Source organism: Aythya ferina, assembly GCF_964211825.1.
Source record: "Aythya ferina genome assembly, chromosome: Z".
In the NCBI taxonomy this organism is placed as follows: domain Eukaryota; kingdom Metazoa; phylum Chordata; class Aves; order Anseriformes; family Anatidae; genus Aythya; species Aythya ferina.
Window position 1 is genome coordinate 35,228,136 of NC_140299.1, and position 22,302 is coordinate 35,250,437.

The 22,302-nt window shown below is 37.8% G+C and overlaps 1 protein-coding gene across 6 annotated transcripts in view; it reads right to left on the minus strand.

The window, feature by feature from the left end:
* Positions 1-8,272: 8,272 nt before the first annotated feature.
* BNC2 (basonuclin zinc finger protein 2) overlaps positions 8,273-22,302 on the minus strand; it is a 351,311-nt gene continuing 337,281 nt past the window's right edge. For all 6 annotated transcript variants that reach the window (XM_084504853.1, XM_084504855.1, XM_084504856.1 and 3 more), the window contains one exon: positions 8,273-10,969. In XM_084504853.1, the coding sequence (XP_084360979.1) occupies positions 10,309-10,969 (661 nt within the window). In that variant the 3' untranslated portion in view covers positions 8,273-10,308. The remainder of the gene's footprint in view (positions 10,970-22,302) is intronic.

Below are 22,302 nucleotides of genomic sequence, written 5' to 3' on the forward strand. Positions count from 1 at the left end.
TTGGGCCCCAACTCCCACTTCCCTGTGCCCAGCTACCCCAGTGACATGCTTTGATAAAGCCTGCTGGAACAAGCTTAGCTTGGCAAGACAGCGGTGAGCTTGCCACCGTCCTGCTGCATCCCCTGCTGCTGCTGGCATGGCACTGCGAGCAGCAGGAGATGCTGTACCATCGCGCTGTGGGAACCCTCCCATGCTCACCAAGAAAGGGGTTTCCAGGGTTTTTGTCTCTGTGACTGAACCCACTGCCAGCCTACAGTGGGCCCCTGAATGCGTGAGGATTTAAATCCAGTTTATCTCAGCTTACATCTCCACATGAGCCCCCCAGTCAGAGCCTGATCTCTCCAGGTCACCCAAACTGAAGTGCAGCAGACGACTACGTGGGAAAATGTATGTTGCTTGGCCCATACGACCTTCTCAGCCAATGCTGCTAAAACAACAGCTTTGCCAGTGAGCAAGAGCCTTCATCAAAGGAAGGAAACTCCAAACCCATTTGGCCATGTGTGCAAGCCCCTACAATGAGATATTCTTAGGTACAAACAGGTTATGGTGACCTGCTTGTGGGTAAGGAGAAGTGTGTGAAGCTTCAGCCAGGATAAATTTTGAATGTTTTCAGGGTTCAGGTCAGCTTGTTTGCACACCTGTTTCACATACATCACATTGGGACACAGAGCCCTTCTTATAGACTGGAGGAGAGGTGGGAGACATAAACTGAGAACACAAATGCTGCCCGTCAAGAAACAGCCACATTATGGAAAGTAGCTCCATATGACATAGGAACCAAAGTTTGCACAAGAAAAAGCAGCATGCTGAATTTCATATTTATAAATAGCTAAATGAGACACACACACACAACAGTGGCCATTTTATTCATCTTGTCACTTTACAAACGGTGACCATTTTCACAGATGGAATGCATAAGACTTTCCAAATGGAGAATGTCAGGAGGATGTGTTACTTTTCTGAGAGAATTTTTATGACAGATTCTCTTGGAAGGAGAAGAAAATGGGTGGGGACATGTGAAGAAAATGCAAAAACTAAGACAACAACTGAAGATTGTACAAGAGTTTGTAAAAAATAAAGACAATTACAAAAATCCAAATGTAAAAAATATGTTCTGAAAAATAACAAACAACTCAGCCTTAATCTGTACAAGCTGAAGCGCCCCTCTTTGCTCCGTAGGTCGTCAGGCTAACCAGGAAGAGCGGGGTTGGGATCCCAATTCCCATGGCTGCGGTGCTGTTTCACTGCTGAGTTGGGGGGACGCGCCCTGTCCCACTGGCACAGTGTGGGGCCAGGGGGCTGCAGGGGCCTCGGGCGGCCTGCCAACACCCCTGCCTGCCAGATGGGCAGGTGCTGTGCGATGCTCCCTGGCTCGGACGTGGACACGCGTGCCTGCACCAGTGCCACCGCTCCCCTGGAGCTGCGGTTCACAGTCTCGTGCATTCCGTAACAGGAGCGGACAGGTTGTGATAAACTATTGATGAGTTTGCCATCCTAACTGCACATTATCCTCTGATCATTCCCAACCCTTTGTTTGACAACGGAGGCCTTATAAAATCTTTATACATCACTTAGCTAGTCTCGCTCTCTCTTTCTTCTCTAGAAATATAATTGCCCTGGATGCTTTCCTCCATTTTCCTAAAATATTTTTTCTCCAAAGGTTTGAAGAGAGTGGCATGCAAAGTCCATAGAGCATCTGAACAAACCTCTCTACAGATTAGACATTTGCTCAGTCTAGCTTCTCGTGTTTTTAAGCACTTGAGAGAAAATATACATACAGGTAAATGTGATTAAAATTATATAATTTTTCCAATTTATAATCTTCATTTTACTGTCATTATGTCTTCTTCCCCCTCTTTCTCTGTATGTCTGTCACATACCCTCACAAGCACACACACACACACACAAGAACAAGGACCCAAATGGTTTATTGGATCAGAAAGTCCTGGTTTCCACAAACAGCCTCAGAAACGTTGCAGAAAGGCTGCTAGGCCTGCCCAGCTCATTGTTGCAGGTCAGCTAATCCAACTGCTCCTGCTTTGGTCCATACCATGTGCTCATGGAGTTGATGGGAGAGCAAAATTTGGGCTCAGCCTTTACACTTCTGACATACAAAAAACATTCCTTCCTGCCACCTAGCCACAGGAAATTGCTGGTTTCACCCTTTGTAGCTTCTGATGCATGTGGAAAGAAAAGGAGGGAAAAGATCAATGACCTTTGTCTGACTGGTAAAAGGCCCTCTATTATTTATAGTGGGCACCATCACTTCTGTTGCAGCAGATATCAGGTAATTACCATACAGCACTGGAAACAGATTAAGCATCCAAAGCAAGCAAAAAGGAGCTGCTGTCCACTAATCTGGTGAATAATCCAAGGATGTGAAAAATAATGAACCCCAGAAAGGCTGTGTTTAGGTCTTCCAGTCTTGGGATTTGTCTGAAATAAGCCTTTGTATTTTTACGTATTGCATTGGCAATACCAGTTCAACACACAATGAGCAGCACTCATTGGCACAAATGGGATCTTATGTTATGAACCCAGCACAGAAATCCTGCCAACCTGGCAAGGAAAGCATGTTTCCCTTACTTCTCCGGCTACTTGAATTTCCAATGACTATTCAGCAGTCAGTCAATCGGTTCTGATTAAACAACGTACTGTACAAATGAAGGGGGATGCTTGATGCCAGGTAATCTGGCCTTCCATGCACTTGTAACTTCTCAGAACATGGTGCTTGCGCCCAAGCTACCTCCCCTTTCAAACTCTTCCTCTCCTAACTGCCTCATCTGAAAGGCAATTCTGGAGTCTGTACTTTTGGCAGTGTTCTTGTTAATGAAGAGATAAATCAGAGCGGAGCAAATTCCTCCTTGTATGAGGGCAGTAGATAGTGTCTCAGATACACTTCCCTAACACTTTATAGAGGTTCACGCTGACCTCAGCAGGAGATGTTCCTATGACAGCAGGAAGGATATTCGGAATTGGCATTCACTGTTAGAATCTGAGGGGATGGTTTTGCTCTGAAATTTGCCACAAGATGGGCTAAATCAGAAAAAGAAAAGATTATACATCTTCTTTGCCACTGAACCTGCACAGTCAGTCCTGCAGCAAGTCTGCACATCTATTTCTAGCAGGCACAGTATGGCTTATGCCAATATAAAGCAATTAGTTGCTACATAAGCAGACAAAAGTGCCGTCACAGACAGCATTTCTCAGCTGACCTTTTGTTAAGAAGCCATCTTGTTACTGTCTGTCTGATAGCTCGATAGAGCAGCCAGTGGCAGCCTTGGGCTTCCCAAAGACAAATCGAAGAGCTCCAGATGGGACTTCCCTTCACTCATTGCAGATGTATGTGCATGTGTGTGTGTCTGTGTGTGTGTGTGTCAAGGAACAGGGAGGGAAAGCCTGGTTCTTATACTCAATTTCCACTTCACAGGGGATAAACAGGCAATTACGCATCCTTTTATATTTGATGGCCAAGTGCTGAACTTGAAAGCACACTATTAGTTTGTGTCCCTTCAGGGCCAGTGCAATAAGTAGCCAGGAGAGCTGGGGCTAAGCATGAGAGGGTGTTGTCTGCTGTTAGTGTGACAGTCTTGTCAGCAGCATTCACATTACTGGAAGGTAATAAAGTGACAAGTAAGTTATTAGAAAGATATGAGGTGAAATTGAACTGAAGCTTCTTGATGCTCAGCTCAGTTCTTTTTTTTTTTTTTTTTTTTTCCTGCTTTGTAATGGGCCACTATTTGTTACAAACCAAGCCTTGTCTTGAGATCTTATATAAAAAAGAAATATTTATTCTTTGCAGGAAAGGTCACATGAATTTACAACACCACACTTTAAAGGAGAGGAATCGGAAAATAGTTTTATGACAACTACAGCTGTTATTAAAAAAAAAAAAATAATAATACAGTGTCATCATAATGAACAATAATACTGGCAAAAGTCAGAGGACTTGTCAAAAACATGTCCATTTTTTTAACCCTTTTGTGGCTAAGAACAGTTTTCCTTTCAGTGCCAGTGCCAACAATGCCGTAACAGCAACAGTATTGGGATATACATGATCAATATCAAAATCAAAGCTGTCATTTAAGTTGCTATTTAAGATCATGGCTTGACTGGGGAAAACAAGCCACATAAAGACTACTACAGACTCAAGATATCTTACTCACATAAAAAAGTTGCTGCTTCCTTTTGTTGCCAGCCATTTTAAAGACAGTGATAATGCTGCTTGGCAAGAAGAGACAGAAACTATGGGACTAGAACAGACACGTACTTGGGCAAATGTGTGGGTGAAAGGTTCAGTCCATTGTATCATGTTGCTCTGTTCATAAAGAAAAAATGGGTATGGAAAAGAGTTCCTTTTATGTCCGTACAGAAGGGGGAAAAAGCGCAACTCATCATGTGGTGATGGCAGGATATGCTGATGCTTATCTCACAAAGTAGCACTAGAGTCACTGTTTTGTTGAGTTACTATAGCAGCAAAGTAGTGACATAAGTTTAAAAAAAAAAAAAAAAAAAAGAAAAAGAAAAAGAAGGAACTGACATATACCAGCTGCCATCATGTGTCTGCCACTCACCTTCTCCTCGCAGAGAACTCCTGCTGCCTCCTTACCCTTATTACAGACACCTTTGCTGCTTTTTTGAAATAAGAAAAGAACAATTCTGTTAATACAACCCAAAGAGAAAAGTGACAAAAACATTCCCAGGACAGAAGAAGTGCTAATATTCCTGTTCACATAACTGGCACATAATATTTTGAGGAGCATGTGTGCACGTCTAGATCAAACACTTTCCCTCCCTTATTCCTTCCTCAGCCATCAATGGTGCTGTGAAAATGTCCTGCAGAATTTGGGTAAAAATGTATTTCTGAAAAGAAGCCCTGTTTTCTGACAGTGGCTGAGATTTCTAACAATCCTATCAAAAAGCAGATCCAAACCATATAATTTGATTTTAAAATACCAAACTCATTGAAAGAGAATATCCTGGACCTAAAGCTTGTTCTTGTAAGTGGTTCTTATCTTTGGAACAGATCAAACTCTGTATCATTATGTTTCTGGGTTTTCCAGATACTTACACAGCTCTTTGCCCATGTAGTTAACTATGCTGGATCCTTAATTGCATTAACTGAGAAGAATAAAAATCAGGGAAAACTCAAGCATATACCTCAAGGGTATGAAGTCTCACTTTCTATTTGCTATATTGGACTGGATCTACAGAGGTGCTGACCTCCCATAGCATCTGCTTTACTGTTCAGTACCTGTTGACTCTTCTTCCTAAACAGTTCCTGATTTGTGGATGGAATGGAAAACACATAGGTGATGGGAAATTATAAACTTTTGGAATAGGCAGAGAAAGTACACTTTCATTTCCACAATGGTAGAAGAATGGAAGGAAGGAAGGAAGGAAGGAAGGAAGGAAGGAAGGAAGGAAGGAAGGAAGGAAGGAAGGAAGGAAGGAAGGAAGGAAGGAAGGAAGGAAGGAAGGAAGGAAGGAAGGAAGGAAGGAAGGAAGGAAGGAAGGAAGGAAGGAAGGAAGGAAAGAAGGAAGGAAGGAAGGAAGGAAATATACTGAAGTTTACTCACAGCAAAATATGGTGCACAATTTCTGCTGTGAGAAGTATCTGAGAAACACAAATTTTATGAGCTTAGTCATGAAAAGCCTTTGAGAGATCTTTCAGAGCATTGTGTAAGTGCTTACAGGCTTTTAAATCTACCTTCCACATTTTATCAAGTTCAATTGTGACTCAGTGACAGAGTGCTTATACTTTTTGTGCATTACTACAGTGTCACCATGGAGCCAGTTGCAGTTTAAGAGGCCAAGTTAAAATCTCAGCTGTAACAAAATGTAGCTGTTTAAGATACAACTTAGAAAAACTGGCTAAATAGTGTAAGATGCGCAGAAATATTTAAAATATAAATTAGCTCTGCACGAGCACTAAATAATTAGTCCTCACAGAAACACCCATATGCACTAAGAGCATATTAGTATTAGCCATGTTTTAATGGAGTGAAACATAAACAGGTGAGTGATGTGATCTGCCAAAAACTAAGCAGTGACATGAGGCCACCAGTGGTATTAATGCTCAGTTCCTGGTTCCAATTCATGTGATTTGACTGTGCTGTTTTCCTTTCAACTTTTTTCACACAGTCTTTCAAAAGATATGTAATGATTAACTGGTATTGCATGCTTCCCTGAAAAAAAAAAAAAAAAAAAAAAAAAAAAAAAAGAGTGCTCTCCAAAAGCAAGAAAAATGCATAAACATCTCAAGAAAAGTAATGAAAAGTAATTCTGTTTCTAAAGGAGATTCAGCATGCAGAGATATTTTTTGTAAAAGTGGACAAAGCCTGTTTGATATTTACAGAAATATGCAACTACTTTGCATGAACAAAATGGTAAAACACTGTGGAAAGCATGCCTGCAATAACTATAGGAACTAAACAACAAGGAACTAATTTCCATGTAAGATGAAGAGCCTCTGTATGACTCCCCTTCCTCAAATTCAGCCTAATTCTTGTAAAAATGGTTAGACTGACAGTCTTGAAAACTGAGAGAATAGCCACAGGTTATGATGGCGTAAGCAGCAGCACACTTGTCTTGTCATCACGCCATTATGCCCTGTGCTGGACAAATAAGAGGTTCAGTCTTTATAGTGATTACACTGTGCATCTCTGCTGAGATCACCTAGAAATGCTAGCAGTTGTGTTAATTTTGTCAGTAAAACCAAAATTCTACCATCTGGCCTTTTTTAGCATTGTTCAGAAAATTGCAAGTAACACCAATTCTATCACAGGAACATTTCTGATAAACACAGATCCTCATAGAGATGCTTGGTAAATAGGAAGGAGGGAAATACCATTCAATTCAATGGAAGTTTGTGTGCCCTCCTAAAACCTAGACTGTTCTGACTTTAGTATCACTAGCACAGAAAAAGCATTTGATTCACCTAAAGATAACAGTGAGCAATAGTCTGTCCATCACGAAGTTTTCTTACATGGAGATCGTGTCTTCTACAGGGCTTAAGCACAATCTGAATGAAATTTAGGATGCCATAAGAGTAGGATTGTGGATTTTGTAACAGTTTTTGGAGGTTGGTTCCTGCTCCTTTGCTTTTTATGAAGTCCTGTTTCATTTTGTGTAATAAACAGATTTTTCCTATGTAATTCATATGCTGAATTTATCTACTGATGATGTTTAAGTTTCCAAACAAGTTTACCAAAACCATTTGACCTCTAACAGAAACAGAGTGAAATAAGAATGCAGAACAGTGATTCATTCAGTGAAGAATTATTTATATACCTCAAATGTGTTTTTCATTAAAAACAATATTTATTTATACCGTACATAGTTCAAAACAGTGTTTTAGTTTTCTTTTATTCTTTTCTTTCTTTCTTTCTTTCTTTCTTTCTTTTCTTTCTTTCTTTCTTTCTTTCTTTCTTTCTTTCTTTCTTTCTTTCTTTCTTTCTTTCTTTCTTTTTTTTTCTTCTGTAGATATTCAATTTTTGTTTTATTGGTTTTAGACTTTATGTCTTGCTTGGTTCGTAGTAGCATGGTTCGTAGAGGGATGGGAGTGCAGTACAGGTAACACTACAAAGGTCCTCGTGTTTGAGAAGAATCCACCTTTACTGTTCTAATTTCCCTCTGTCACTAACACACTGAGTTTGCACAACATAAAACAAAGCAAAGCAGATAACTCTACGCAATTTAACAAGGCAAAGTAGTAGAGACTTTGAGGAAAAATAAATAAATAAAAAAAAAAGATGAAAGAAAGACACTCTGTGAAACTGGTTAGCTTTTGCTATAAACTTTTGGTTTGTTTGTTTGTTTGTTTGTTAAACCAGAAGGTAAAAATCCCTTATGTTTTCTGTGGGATCCACAAAATTTTTTTTGGGTTTCATCAGTGCACAGAATCAAAAAATTATCAGAGGCTTGTAACCCACAGAACCATAGTGAGAAATATTTTAGAAAAAAATTTCTCTTTTTTTCTACAGCTGGAAGTACTGATTTATTAGCTATTGATTCCTACTTTTGGAAACAAGACTACTGAAATGCATAAAGAGTGAAAAAAGAGGAAATCCATATTGAAAAGTTCCTCTAGAAAGTGTAAGTACTCAAGTGGACATAAAGGTAAGAATGATCGAAATGCACAGCAAATCAAAACAGCTGAAGCTAAAGCAAAAGAAGCATTTCTGACTCTTGGCTAATATTCTGGGTCAGTAAATACAGAAAAGGAACACATTCTCAATGAACAAATATTTTATTGTATGCTGAAATATCCTTTTTGTTGTTTTTGCTTTTTTTTTTTTTTTTTTTTTTTTGGTAAAGAAAAGAGTCTACAACTCTACACACCCTAATGGTTTTGGCTGTAGGCTGAACTTAAGTAAATACCACCACTCAGTCAGTATGTTGTGGTAACTCAGGCTGCCAGTGTGGTTTACCAGCTCAAGGAACATGTGTAAACACCGGAAACAAAAAGAGATTCACAGGACAGCCTCTCATTCTTTCTGCCTTTCTCAACTGACAGCTCCTTCTCCTGCTCCTGCCCATGGTGTCTCTCTTGCATGCTCTATTCCTCAGATTTTAGTTCTTTTCTGACAAACCATGTGGGTGAAACAGAAAACATTAACACACCTAGAGATCCTTTCTCTGGCCTCTAATTTGTCCAAAGGGAAAGTTACTCAATAAAAAGTCCAGCATATGTTTTCAGAGCTAAGTGCTTCTGTCATTAATTTCTTTTGATTGCTTCTATAAAACATGCCTTAATCATACTACAGCACTTTCTATTGGAAAAAAAAAAAAAAAAAAAAAAAAGACAACTTTACAGAACAACATACTCAACATTATTTCCCTGTTCCTTTTTTTTTTTTTTTTTTTTTTTTTAAACACCACAAAGAATCCAGGCCATAGTAAGAAGCACACAAAATTATATTCATCTTTGTTCTGTGACAAGTAGTATCAGCATTTATATCCCCAAATATTATGCATGTTCAACAAAAAAAAGTTTCCACTGATTCACATGACACAATTCTGTTTTTACTTTCATGTAATGTATTATATAAGGAATGAGGATGCTCTATTGTTTCTAGTAATAGTTGGCACTTGAAAAAAGCACCAAGAATTCTGTATTTCACTTTACACCTTTTCCTTCCCCAGTAATTTTTCCTGTAGTCCAAAAACTACAATTGTGGTTGTGGTGGATAAGTAACTACATTTTCTTTTTTTTTCCATTTTTTTTTTTTTTTAAAACGTGTGCAAAGTTGGCACTTTTGTATTAACACTAAACACTAATACTCTTTGTTTGGCATTCATGCCCTCATACTGACCAGACCACTTTTATCTAAGTGTATTTTTTTAAAGACACTTACTGAAAATATGGCAATAGTTTAAGAAAAAAAAAAAAAGCATGGATATTATTACACATCCCCTTGTAGTGTACTAAAAAGTGCATGACTGGATTTATGTAATAGTACAAGACAAAAAAAAACTGTATCAGATCAGGTACTGTAAAGCATGCCAGCACCTCTGTATTACATATATCTAGCAGGTAGTTAAAACAAGACCGTGGTTCTTTTAAAAATGTGCATTAAAGCTAACATAAAGGAGTAGAACTAGCCAGCAAACTATTTTTCCTGCTTATCTAACAGCTGAATGTAACTGTAAAAATTAAGCAAAAAAAAAAAAAAAAAAAAAAAGAGTTAAACCACCATCAATACAATTGTTTTACATCATAGGCCTGTCAAGGCTCAATATATATATACAAGTGTAACAGCCATGCTTAGTAGAACATTATCCCCAATGCTTAGAAGACACAAAGACAACTAAGTAGATTTTTTTTCTTTTTTTTTTTCCTTTGCTTTTTTTTTTTGTTTGTTTGTTTGTTTTGTTCTTTTTTTTTTTTTTTTTTTTTTTTTTTTTCAGGTGAAGCTCGTGGGTAGAACAAATTGTCTCTTTGGAGATGACCAAGAACATTCTAACAGAACTAGGGACAATTGCAGGCTTTCTCTGTGTTTTTTGTTTGTTTGTTTGTTTGTTTGCTTTGCTTTTTTCTTAAAGGGTATTTCACCCCAGATTAAAGATCCCACATTTTTATTTCTATCCCCCCCAAAGGAAAAAAAAATAAACCAACAACCAACCGAGGGAAAAAAAGCACCTGGTGTTTCTTTCTTTTGTTAGAAAAGAAAAGAAAAAGATTATATATATATGTATATTTATATATATATATATATATATATATATCAAGGGAGGCTGTATATGGCAGTTCAAATGTGGTGGGCCCTCTCTGAGAGCTGGCATTATGCCATGTCCATCCTTGAACTAATCTACTGAAGTGAACGGAATGTTTTTATGCAGGTTGGGATTCTGACTGTGCCGGTTTCGGCTACGGACAGAGGAGAACATCATGTTGCACCCAGGTACTTTGCATTTGTGCATCTCTCGCAAGTGCACTGTTTTATAGTGCACTCTGAGGGTTCCCTTGTTGCTGTACATTTTGTGGCAAATGTTACACATTATCCCACCGTTGCTCACCGAAACACTGTTGAACATGAGGGATCCTGGGACATCAGTGCCCATACCTACAGCTAAGGCAGGGGCATCTGCTTTGTGGGCAGACTCCCCGCTGTCACTTGCCCCATCGACGTCATCCAGGAGAATGCCCTCATCACTTCCTGCATCAGATTCTCTTGAGGAATGGATACTGCTGCTGGACTGGATGCTGGAGGTGGTGCTCAGGTCTAGGACCATATAGTCTTCCGACATGACCCTGCCATACCCATTTATATGGGAATCCTCAGTACCAGCAGGTGAGGAGGTGTCTTCCCTTATGTCAAGCCCCATCTGATGCTGAGAGCCATATATCTTCACCAAAAATTCATCACGGAGGTCCTTACTAAGAGAAGGCTGTGAGGAGTCCAGGCCCATGTCATCCAGTTCTTTGGTCAACAGTTTACGGTGCAGGTTTATATTAGCACTGTGTCTGGGAAAGGAAGAGGGAAGGGAAGAAAGGAAAAATGTACAGTATTTTTGATTAAACACAAAGTTGCCAAGCACTAAACCCAAATTCTGACTTAGCAGTAACTTATACAAATATCCCCTATTCGTGTTTCTTGGAAAATTCAGTCTTGTTAAAAATGAATAATTTGCATCATAAAAACAAAACAAATGAAGCAAAATAACCCCCCCCATATCATTTTTGTTTTCAGCTACTGCTCCTCAACATTAGTTCCCAGCAGCAGCTATAGCCCTTTTATTTGATATTTGCAAAATAGTAAGTTGGACTAATAGAAAATGCAAAGTGCTGTTCTTGGTCCCTGAATCCCTGCTGTCCTTCCTAAAGCCTCATTTCAGGAGTAAACACTATTAATACTTAAAATATCAGTGTGTGTTTGTATCTATATCTATCTTTATATCTGTACCGATAACCAAATACTTATATATTTATACATACATACATATAAATATATAATATGTATACATATATATTCACATAACTGTAAGTGAAATATAGGAGAAGAAAACTATAAAGGTAACCGAATGATACATAGTCAGAGGTCCTGATTCTGATAATGTAATTCTGGTATAAAGAAACTCAGAATCGGGCCAAATCAAGATGAGAAGACTTGAAAGGTTTAGGAGAACAAGTCTCTGAAATCCACATGTAAGTTTCTGAAAATCTTAGCCAAAGTCACTGATTCCATCCTTCTGGGAGGACACTGCCACTCCTCACTGCACTCTTCCCAGGACTGTGTCTGATGTAGTGCCTAATGACCCAGCAAAATAACTACTAATGGCAATCAGAATTTTGCCCCAAATCGATCAAAACACTTAACCATGGGCTTTGGCTTAGGTGTGTGTTGAAGTCACTGTGAGTGCTCAAGAGACACTGGAAAAGCTGTCACTGACGTCAGTGGTCTTTGGACCAGATCCCAAGAGCTGCAAGTTAAAATATTCTCAAGAGTTTTACAGGATCAGGGCCTTTGTTCTCAAGAAGTAAAGCTCTACATTTGCAAACAAACATAAGCCTTTGGGTTAGTAACTGTGTAAACCAGCTTATTATTGTAAATGCTGCATTCTACTCTCCACTTTTGACATCGGCTTTATTTTTCCATTGCAGTAGAACCTCACTGATTTGCAGTAGCATCAGAAAACCCTCTTTGAAAAACTGCATTTTCTGAATCAACAATGCAACCAACGAACACAGATATCAAAGACCTCTGACCGCAGAACATGCTCTTTTTGTTGAAGTGTTTAATGATGAGAAATTAGTACAAAGTTTTCAATATTAGAAAACTTTAGTGTTTAGTATTCAGAATGTACACCATTGTGGAGGAAACAACAAATAGTTAGCTTCTTTTGGAGGCTGACTGGATTTTCAAGTCAGTAACAAAAGAATTAGCGAAGTTCTACTGCGGAACATTCTTTGCAAGCTAAGGACCCAAACCCGCAATTTACAACATGCAGACTCACCAGTCTGTCTGCCCATTATAAATTGCAGATCAGAGCCCAAATGTAGGAGGGAAAAGAAAAGGGAGGGAAGGGGGAAGGGAGAGAAAGAGAGAAAGAGAGAGTTTTAACATAGGAATACTTTAATTTGCAAAAAAAGCACTAGGTATAAAACTGACATGGGAAAACATAACAATGATAAAATATTTTACAAACATTCAGATCCTATGGTAACAAAAAAAAAAAAAAAAAAAAAAAAGAAAGGAAAACAATAACTATTAGCAATATTTCCTTTTTGTAAGCTTTTGTTTTAAGAAACCCTTTGAAACATACCTCTCAACCAGCTGAAGTCCAAAACACAGTACAGTAATACAATGCAGATAAAAAAGGTAAATGCAAATGTAGGAAGATTAAATTGATGTGGAGTCAATGTCTCTAATTTTATGTCACTTATTTTATGATTAATCTATCTGTTACTCTTAATTTATGGTAATAAATAAAGATAACAGCAATAGAAGTTATCCAACCCACTCACCTGCAAGTGCAGGCAACTGTTCTCTGACATAAAGCTGATGCTGAACTGCAGTTTAATTCAATAATATCTGCTCAGGATGTAAATATTCCAGTAAGGGAGGTCTATAATGGAGAATTTCTCTTCTAATGTGAGACAGTTGAGAGGTATGGGCAAGGGCAGAAAAAAAGTGGAGAGCATTCCTTGTTTGTTTTCCCACATGGGAAGCACTTCTTTCACACAAGCAAATATAGCACCATTGTTTTTTGAGGCGCAGAAGTGTAATTATGCATATCCCCACACTGCACTTAGGAAGGCTGAGCTTACCTTGTGATAAGATCAGCTTTCTAATCTTTTGCTAAATTGAGATCACAAAAGAGAGAGAGAGAAGAGAGGAAAAAAGAGAAAGAAAGAAAGAGGAGAGAGAGAGAAAGAACAAATTCACATTCCAATCCAGACATATCTGGTTAAAAAAAAAAAAAAAAAAAAAAAGTCAAAAGAAAATAATATTTGAAACTAATAAATTACAGACTTTAAAAAAGTCTTGATTGTGAAACTCTTTTTGTCAGCTGTAATCTCACTTATGCTGTTGTCCTAATGGATACTGTCTCAACCACACGACATGAAAAACATAAAGCAAATTAATCAAAGCATATTCACATCATCCCCATCATCATCCACAAATGAGCTCTGCACAGATGCATACAGAGGACACACACATGAATGGCAAACAGTAGTCCTGACAGTCCCTTGCCTTCCTGGTGTCAGATGGCATAAAGGCCCAGGTAAAGTTGCTAAGCACTGTACAGGAAACGCTTACTGTGAAGGTCTGTCCGCACATGACCATAAAAGCACATTTGTGCTTATCATCATAATGCTAACTGCAAACTACTCATAAAGTGCTTGTGGGTTTACTTCTTACAATTCCCCCCACCCCTGGAAATTTGCTGCGCTGCAGAAACTGGTCAGTATAACTGTTACTGCTGTTTCTCACACATTAGCTCTCATTGTTCCTTTGGTTTGTTGCTGGGAAAAACAGCAGCCAGCCATGAAGTGAAAATAACTTCAACATTCACTGAATGAAGAGATAAGAATAAATCATCTTAAAGAGGGGCCACTGAGCCCCAGATGGACAGAGAATATTCTGAGAAAGACCAGTGTAAGGATGCAAACCCTGCTGATGCTCTGATATGGAGAGATGCCTCTCTTATTCAATTCTCACTTACAGCAGTGGCAATCAGTAATCCAATTAAAGTATGTACCAGCCCATAATATCTGTCAGGCAAACGATGTGCAGAAATGTGTGGACAAGTTCTGGCACTCTACTCAGTAGTGTCCCTTTTCCGCTGTCAGCAGTACTGTTGGATTCTCCTAATATAATTACATTGACTTTTATTCAATTAAGTGCCATTCCTAGCCTTAAAAAAAAAGCTACTTTATCAATTGATTCAGGTGTAATGCAATAATAAAGATGAACTCATGGCAGTGCATTAGCTCTGCTGTTCATAACTTCTGAACATAGGTTCATTCATAGCAGTCGATTTCCATTATGCAACCACAGTTCAAAAGAATTGATTCTTTTACATTCATTTCTTAATCTATTTCACTTGTGTTTAATACTTTCTCTAAATACCATATGCAAAAACATTCAGTTAGGTATTGTGAGAAAAAAAAAAAAAACAACAAAAAACACATATATTTGAACACTGAAGGTTTGAAATCTTATGATAAAACCAATGTCACACAGACTAAAACTTTGACAGAATTAACAACACTGTGTGCTAAAGCTACTAGCTGAACACATTTCCAGTACCTGAACAATGGCTGGGATAAGAGGGAAGGAAAAGTATATTTTCATAGATGCACAAATCTAAAATGCCTGACCTTGCATCCCTTTCCTGACCACTGCACAACTAAATGTAACATTGCACTCTGGGGCACAGACTGAAGACCCCATATAGCATGCTGCTTGAAATGTGCCCTGCATAAAGAATGCTTCTTTTCAGGGTTGGCTGAAGCATTCCCAAGGTTTCTTTGGGAAACAATGACCAAGGAGAGTCCTGTGCAGGAGCATGCTGATGTGTGCAGGAACAGCTACGAATAATGTCTTCATCAGAAAAAATAATTAAGAAAGAAGATATAGGCAGATTAGAAAGACCACTGACCAGGAAAGACAAAAAAAGATGTTCTGGAAAAAAGCAAGCACTCGCAATTGCCAAATAGAATAGTGTTGAGTTTACAGGTAAAAATGAAGCATAATTTTCTATGAAGATAAGAAGAATATTCAAATAGAAAGGCAGAAGAGTATGTGGCAGATACTCAGTATTCTGACCCAGTAGCTGCAAACAGCAATCACAGGAAAAAAAAAAAAAAAAAAAAAAAAAAAAAAAAAAAGCATTAAAAATATTGGCCAAGCCTATACCATCCTATACCATCTTTCATCTTGATAACTGTAACTATTTCCTATTTCTTCTATTTCTTTGCTTCCCTCGTCCAATGCTGATCTTCCTTGCTGTTTTTTCCTTGGAAAGCAGCACTCACTCAGCCATCTTAAATTGCTCCAATGTTCTTTTCTCCATACCATACCGAAGTATTTAATTCTAGTCCTTTGCAAATCTTTCCCCTCTGCTTAATCACACCCAGACACTAACAAGTCCTCCAGCAGCCCTCAGCCAATGCTAGCCTTGTCATCTCTTCCTCTGCTCCTCCCCATGGCACCTGCAGTTTCTCTCTTCAGCTGTTCTGTTCCCTGATGTGATCTACAATGCCACTACCTCTTCCACCCGAGAGTACCATTCCCAGGTACACATAAGCAATATTCCCTGTGTAAGCTGAGGCACAGTTTGGTCACAGTGATTTGTGCCAGTACACGATCCCTGTAATTAAACAAGTCAGAAAATCACAAAGCAAGATACATTGAAAACAGGTAAGCTCCAGCTTCCCATGACTCCAATATTCCTCATCCCTGAGATAGCTAATTTAAGGCTATCTCTGGTGTCCTTTACACTGCAGTGACTGCTGTATCAGCACAGAAAAAAAAGGTTGAAGAACCTAAATGAATGGCAGTAGTGTACATATATATACAAAACATAAAATAGTTGACCCTGTGAAATTATTTGAATGACTCTGGACTTCTTAGACTACTTATTTGTGCACCAGCTAACAAATTAAGAGATTTGATCCTGGCAATAGAAATGTTACAACAAAAGAACTGGTGATTGCAGTCTTCAAGACAGAATTATGAAGTCAAAAGAGCTGATCTAAAGGTAGATCTCACTCAGCTCCAGTTTACAGATCTACCCCATACTAGGCAATAAGGAATAGTGAAGAGGGTTAGTTCTGATAATTTAAAATAATATGTGTGCCAAAGATGATTCAAGCATCTCTTCAACTCCGTAATACATGTCTTGCACCCTTAAAAACAAGGAGAATGTTTTTCCAGGCTGTTTTGATATGCAGCCTGTTGTGGCAAGGAAGTTTTAGCAAGTTCTTGGTTATTTTAGGAAGCCTAGAATGCCTGATTTTTCATATAATTAACATCTTCTTCCAAGTTATTATTATTGAATTAGACATACTCTGGACAAAAGTATGTGGAAAGTCATCACAGGTGGGAATTCAGCCTTCTAAATACAGTGATCTTAAGAATACATCAGTACTGCTGAAAAGATGATAATAATAGTGATAAAATCTGTGGTTGTAGCCAACTCACAAGGGAATCCCACTTCCCACTTCACCACTGTCTTTTCAGATGGCTGTTTCAGCAGCAGCACAAGGCACAGTGCTAAAGTGACTACACCAGCTCTCTGACTCTGGTCATGATCCCACTGGTGGTAGTATTTTCTTTCTCTTCTGAAGTTCATGGAAGTATTCTTCCATAAGTAGAACTCACTGTTGGTTCCTCCCCACATATTACTAGAAAGCTTCTCTTGATAGAGTTGTGCCGTGCATCAACAGAAGAAAGGGGATTGTAACTTTGGGAAACATGGTCAGTTAAATATCCATGCCACTTAAACAGCTCATAAATCCAGCCTGGGTTCCCTTCAGCACTTTCTTTCCTTATTTGTCAATGAATATGATTTTGTTAATTCCATATTAATAATATCCATATATTGGAAATAAAAATGTAAAAGCTTGTTTATTATAGCTTATTTTTCTTTAGACCATCCTTTTGTATCTTTTTGAAGTGAGTGAGGAGGAATTTATCATAGAGTAAAAATTGTACTGGCATAGAAATTGTCAGGATTTCTATGAATGACTGGAGGCCAACTTTGGATGAACCCAGTCCTATCTGCAACAGGTCAAAACTCATGGTTAATGAGCACAGCAGAGTTGGGAAATTTGGATACAGAGTTTTCTGTTTGTTTAAAATCAGGTATCATGCAGATCACAAAATGAACAGCATGAAAAATTGGCTTGAATGTTTTGGTTACAGTTTGGGGCAGTGCAGGTTGTTGAAAATAAAACATAAAGACATAAAGCGTAATTTTTTAAAATTATTATTATTATTTTTTTTTTATGAAAGAGAAATATATTATCATGCTTAAATATTAAATGGATGAGATAAAAAGAAAATGAGCGTGATTCAGCAGCATAATTGCTAGGGAAGTCAGTTAGGGACTACAGAAACCCATTTTCCCATTCGTAATGCAGTCAGACAGAAAGGCCAAGCCAACCGACATATCAGCTAAATGTCTTAGTGATTGGCCCCTTGTTCCTCCATGGCTGAGCATAAGTGACAAAGTTCCCTCATGACAATCTCAGTCAGGTATCAAAGTCCACTGTACTGTTCAACAGAATTCTGGAATGAATGATTTCAGCATTTCCTGCTGTGTCCCTCATATTCTTTCTTCTTATCTTTCTAAATACAAGAATTGTCACAATCTCCTACACTACAAATATTTTAAAAATGTGTTTTCAAACTCATAAATGGTTTGCTCAAGTAATGTCACCATCACCCAACTCTATCTTTCTAATACCATAAAGTAATCATGCACAGGAGCTTATAGCAAGGGGAACATCAGTCGTTGGGCAGCTTTGCTTTAAATTGCAATAAGTGATCCCAGCACTAAGCAATACAATAAAATTATAGATGGATATGTGATGCATTAAAACTAAACATTAAATATTCCTTTTCAGGTAGTAGTTGGTATCTTTTTAAGAAGAAAGAATATTTGTTTATGAAAGCTGAAACCACACAATTTTCAGCAGATTCTACTACTAAGATTCTACTACAAAATCCAATGCTAGGATACACGTCCAATGTCCAATTACGTACAGATTGGCAAACCTCTTATTAAAGCTGGATACGGAAGTAACTGCCCAGGTTGTACAGGTTCCATACAACTTATCCTCCTGCCATAATAAAACTAAATGCTGTCAAACACATTTAAAATATCATAAACAACAAAACTGTCATTATTCATCTTATGAGACATTTTACACACCTAACTTTAGCTCAACAGTATTTTTCCCAGTATTCAGCCCACATTTTTGCCTATAATGAAATGTAAACCAAAGTTCTCTTTGTTTCTTTTCATCTCAAAGGCTCAAAATTAAGATTTACAATTTTGTTTAAAATTTGTGTACAAATTTAATCCTTCACATGGCAAAGCATTGTGGTCTTACCTCAATTTCATGTTCCTTTACTGCTTATCTAAGCCTGAAACTCACACAAAAGCGCAGAATATATGAACATAACAGAAAGCACATGCAGAATTTTATGCTTTCTTAGAATCTCTTCAGACTGAAAGTGCTGAGTTTCATGCAGCTAAAATCAAAGAACTAGAAAGTAAGACTCTGGCTAAATATAACAGTGTGCATATTTATGAGAAAAGATATGGCCTTAATTCTGGCATTTCTTCAAGAATGAAGCAGCAATCATTTTCCCCATTTAGTCAAAAAAAAAATCAACAATGAAACAGTTCTTGGAATCTAATTACTCATGGAAACTGTTAAAGAAATCATTTTCTCAGTTACTGTCCTAATTTTGCCATTTGCTCAGTAGTCTTTGATACAGCTATTTTTTTTTTTGTTTTTGTTTTTGTTTGTTTGCATGCTTGCTTGGTTTTTAATCTAAAAAATGAGAAAATACATAAATCTAAGCAAAGATAATAAAAGGTTGAAACCATAATCTGACATAAATTATAGAATTCACATTTATCTGAACAGGGCCAAGGTTTTCACCTGTGCGTTAGCACTTGCATGTACCTGATCATGTTTAATTTGCCTCTAAGTGCAATAGGGAAAGTAAAGATAGGAGCTAGACTTTAGAACAATGATCAAAGGCAAAATACTATGCTACCCATTGAAACCATGGCATTTTTACATGAGTAGCTTGGGTAATAACATCAGTCCTAGGGGCTTTAAATTGGATATAATCTGAAAAATATTAACCTTTCATAGGAAGAAAATCCAAAAGGTAAAATACAGTTCAGCACTTATTAAAAAAAATAAAAACAAAAATAAAAATTTTAAAAAAAATTGCTTATTAAATGCAGGAAATAAAGGACAAGCAAGTTCTTGCAAATTAAAGATGTGGAGCCCAGTCATTTCAATCCCTTTCAATATGAAACAAATCACTCACACTGGTCACGAAGACAGCTCCCTCTACACTCAAATTATTCACTTGAAGATAAGCTCCCATCAAACTCTTTAGGGGTTTAACTAATTTACTGCACAGATACGGCACGTCTGTTGTAATAACAGGTAGGATGTATTGGGGTCGACCATTTATCAGAATTAGACTTCTTTTTTCAATTCGCAGTGAATTATGCTGCCTACACTGCTCCTCTTTCTCTGAGCTTCCCATCCCCTTACGGCCCCTAATGTGGCAGGCAAACAAAATTGACAGTCTCATCTTGTCAACAAGGGGTGATTCTCCTGAGAAGCCATTTAACTTTGCAGAGGAAGCAATGTATTAATGTGCCTGTCCCAGGAATGTTAATCATCTTCAAGCTCCCTCTAACTTTGACATGAACGAAATCACCAAATTTGTTTACTAAATGAATCGTAATATGCTAATAAGAGAGCATGACATATATGGTAAAGCCAAACAGATGGTTTGTTTACTCCACTTTGCAACTTTATAAATGTTGTAACTCTGAAGATGTTAGTGAGAATTATTGGTTTGTTGGCAGTGGCAAACATGCCTTTTGCATACTTAATCTACAGTTAGAGTCAGAAAACAATTTGTCATTGCCGTGGAATGCATAAAAAATATTAACATTGAGATGGCATTTGGGGAGGCAGGATAGCTTACTATTGAGCAGATATTCAGGTTAAACACAGACCTGATAGCTGATGGCAATGTTTTCTACTGTATCATTTTTAAGGTAAAATCTGACAGGTTCAGGAATCTTGAAAGGCCCAATAATTCAGTACATACCTGTTGAGGTGTTTAGTGAAACGGCCCTTACGGTGTGAACAGAATTATACTTTCACAACAGCTGTGTGTGTTCAGAAGCATCAAGGGCACGTCACACTCTTATTATATTACTATATTTGTCCATTAAAGATCAAAAGATATTACAAACAAAAAGCACAACTACTGGAGTTCTTGCCAATGTTACTCAGAAACAATCAAAATTGTGTTGCAACACTTCAACCTCTCAATTTACTAGCTGCCTGAAAGCAAAACGGACTAATTACAAAATAGCTAGCACTCTTGTATAATATCCGGACTGGCTGAGAAAGTTTAGAATAAAAAGATTTATCTGATGGAATATAAGTGAACCGACTAAATGTAGCAATGTTACATGCAGAGGAAGGTCATCACACATGGCACACGGTCTTTCAATGGAAATTACAGGTGCTCAGCAACTCTGACAATCAGTCCAACTGCTATAAGCTGTTTCTACAATGTATGCATGCTCTGTGGTGAAGTTTATCCTTATGCATGCAAATCGTAGAAGGTCCTGCACAGCAGACATGCATTAGATGCTCATCTCCTGTGTTGTGAGGTGTTTGCTGGTCCTTTACACAGGATGTATTTCACCTTAAGAAGTACTGAGGCAGCATTCAGTAACAACTGCATGAATTAACATTTCTTTTAGAACAAAACCCACCCAAATATGACATGATCTAAATTTTATAATCAGAAGTTTAAAGCTTTTTTTTTTTTTTTTTTTTTTTTCTCTAGTAAGAGCCATGCAAAATGTGATAATTTCACAAGTTTTTCTGCAATCAGTCCCTTCAGTTCAGCATCCCACTCATGAATTTTACTGAGTTTCAAGTTTCGGTAAGTGCACAAATCTAAAGATAAAATGTAGTCAGAAGAGCTAGCTTCCTCTAACTCTGCTCTCAGAACAACTATTTTTTCCCAAATATTGGTGCATAACAAAGCACTATTGCATGGTTTGCTTAGAAAATTCATAAACTCTTTAGTAGTTGTATTATAAGTCCAAGTTCATAACAAACCCTAAGATTCAGGGATAGATTTGTCTGATTTCAGTTTCCAAAGCAAATATGCAAACCATTTCTTTTGATGACAATTCAAGCACAATTCTCATTCCCACTGCTTTGTTTGTCTAAAAATGCTGGTTTTATATATATAATACCAGAGGAACTATAAAACCAAATATGATGTGGCATTTCAACAGGGTTGCTCTATTAGTAATTTTACATTACTAAATACATATCCCTTTTAGGTCAACTGATAGCTGATTATCCTATAACCTCCCCTCACTGATGCCCCAACTCCTCAGTAATTTCAATCCTCCGAGATTCTTCCATACATACTGTTGTCAGCAGTTATTAAATTCTCAACTTTTTACCCATCCACAGGAGACTGTGCAAAGATATCTAAGGGAAGTATGAGTTCAGCTTGCTGTCCAAGGATTATTTTGGAAGAAACATTAGCGGCCGTCCCAGCCTGGCGCTTATATCTCATTTGAAACATCTACTCATTCCTGACCAACAAAGAAAATTTCAATAAAGTACTTTTACTGGTTTAACAACAGTGAGCTCCTGGGATTGTCAAAGTGCTCAGTCTTTTCCAAGGAGAGAAGGAATCAGCAGCTCAAATATAATTAACCTTCCATTCTCAATGCAAACTGCCACGCACAGGAGCTCTGCAGTCTATTAGTGAAGTTATAACGGCCAACAGGCAGAGGCAAAATTGGTCAAAAAGTTGGCTGCTGCTGTCATATTTTTAGAATTATGATTAATGACACTAATAATGTGGATGATTACTGATATGTGTATCTCCTGCAGTTTATCATATTGCACTGGCTGCCTACGTCCACAATAAACATGATGCTATCATTTACCTCTTTATTGAAGGCAATCCTTCTCTTGAAGGAGCACATTCTAATTACTTTGTAATGTTTTATGTCTTAAACATTTTGCAGCTCTGGACC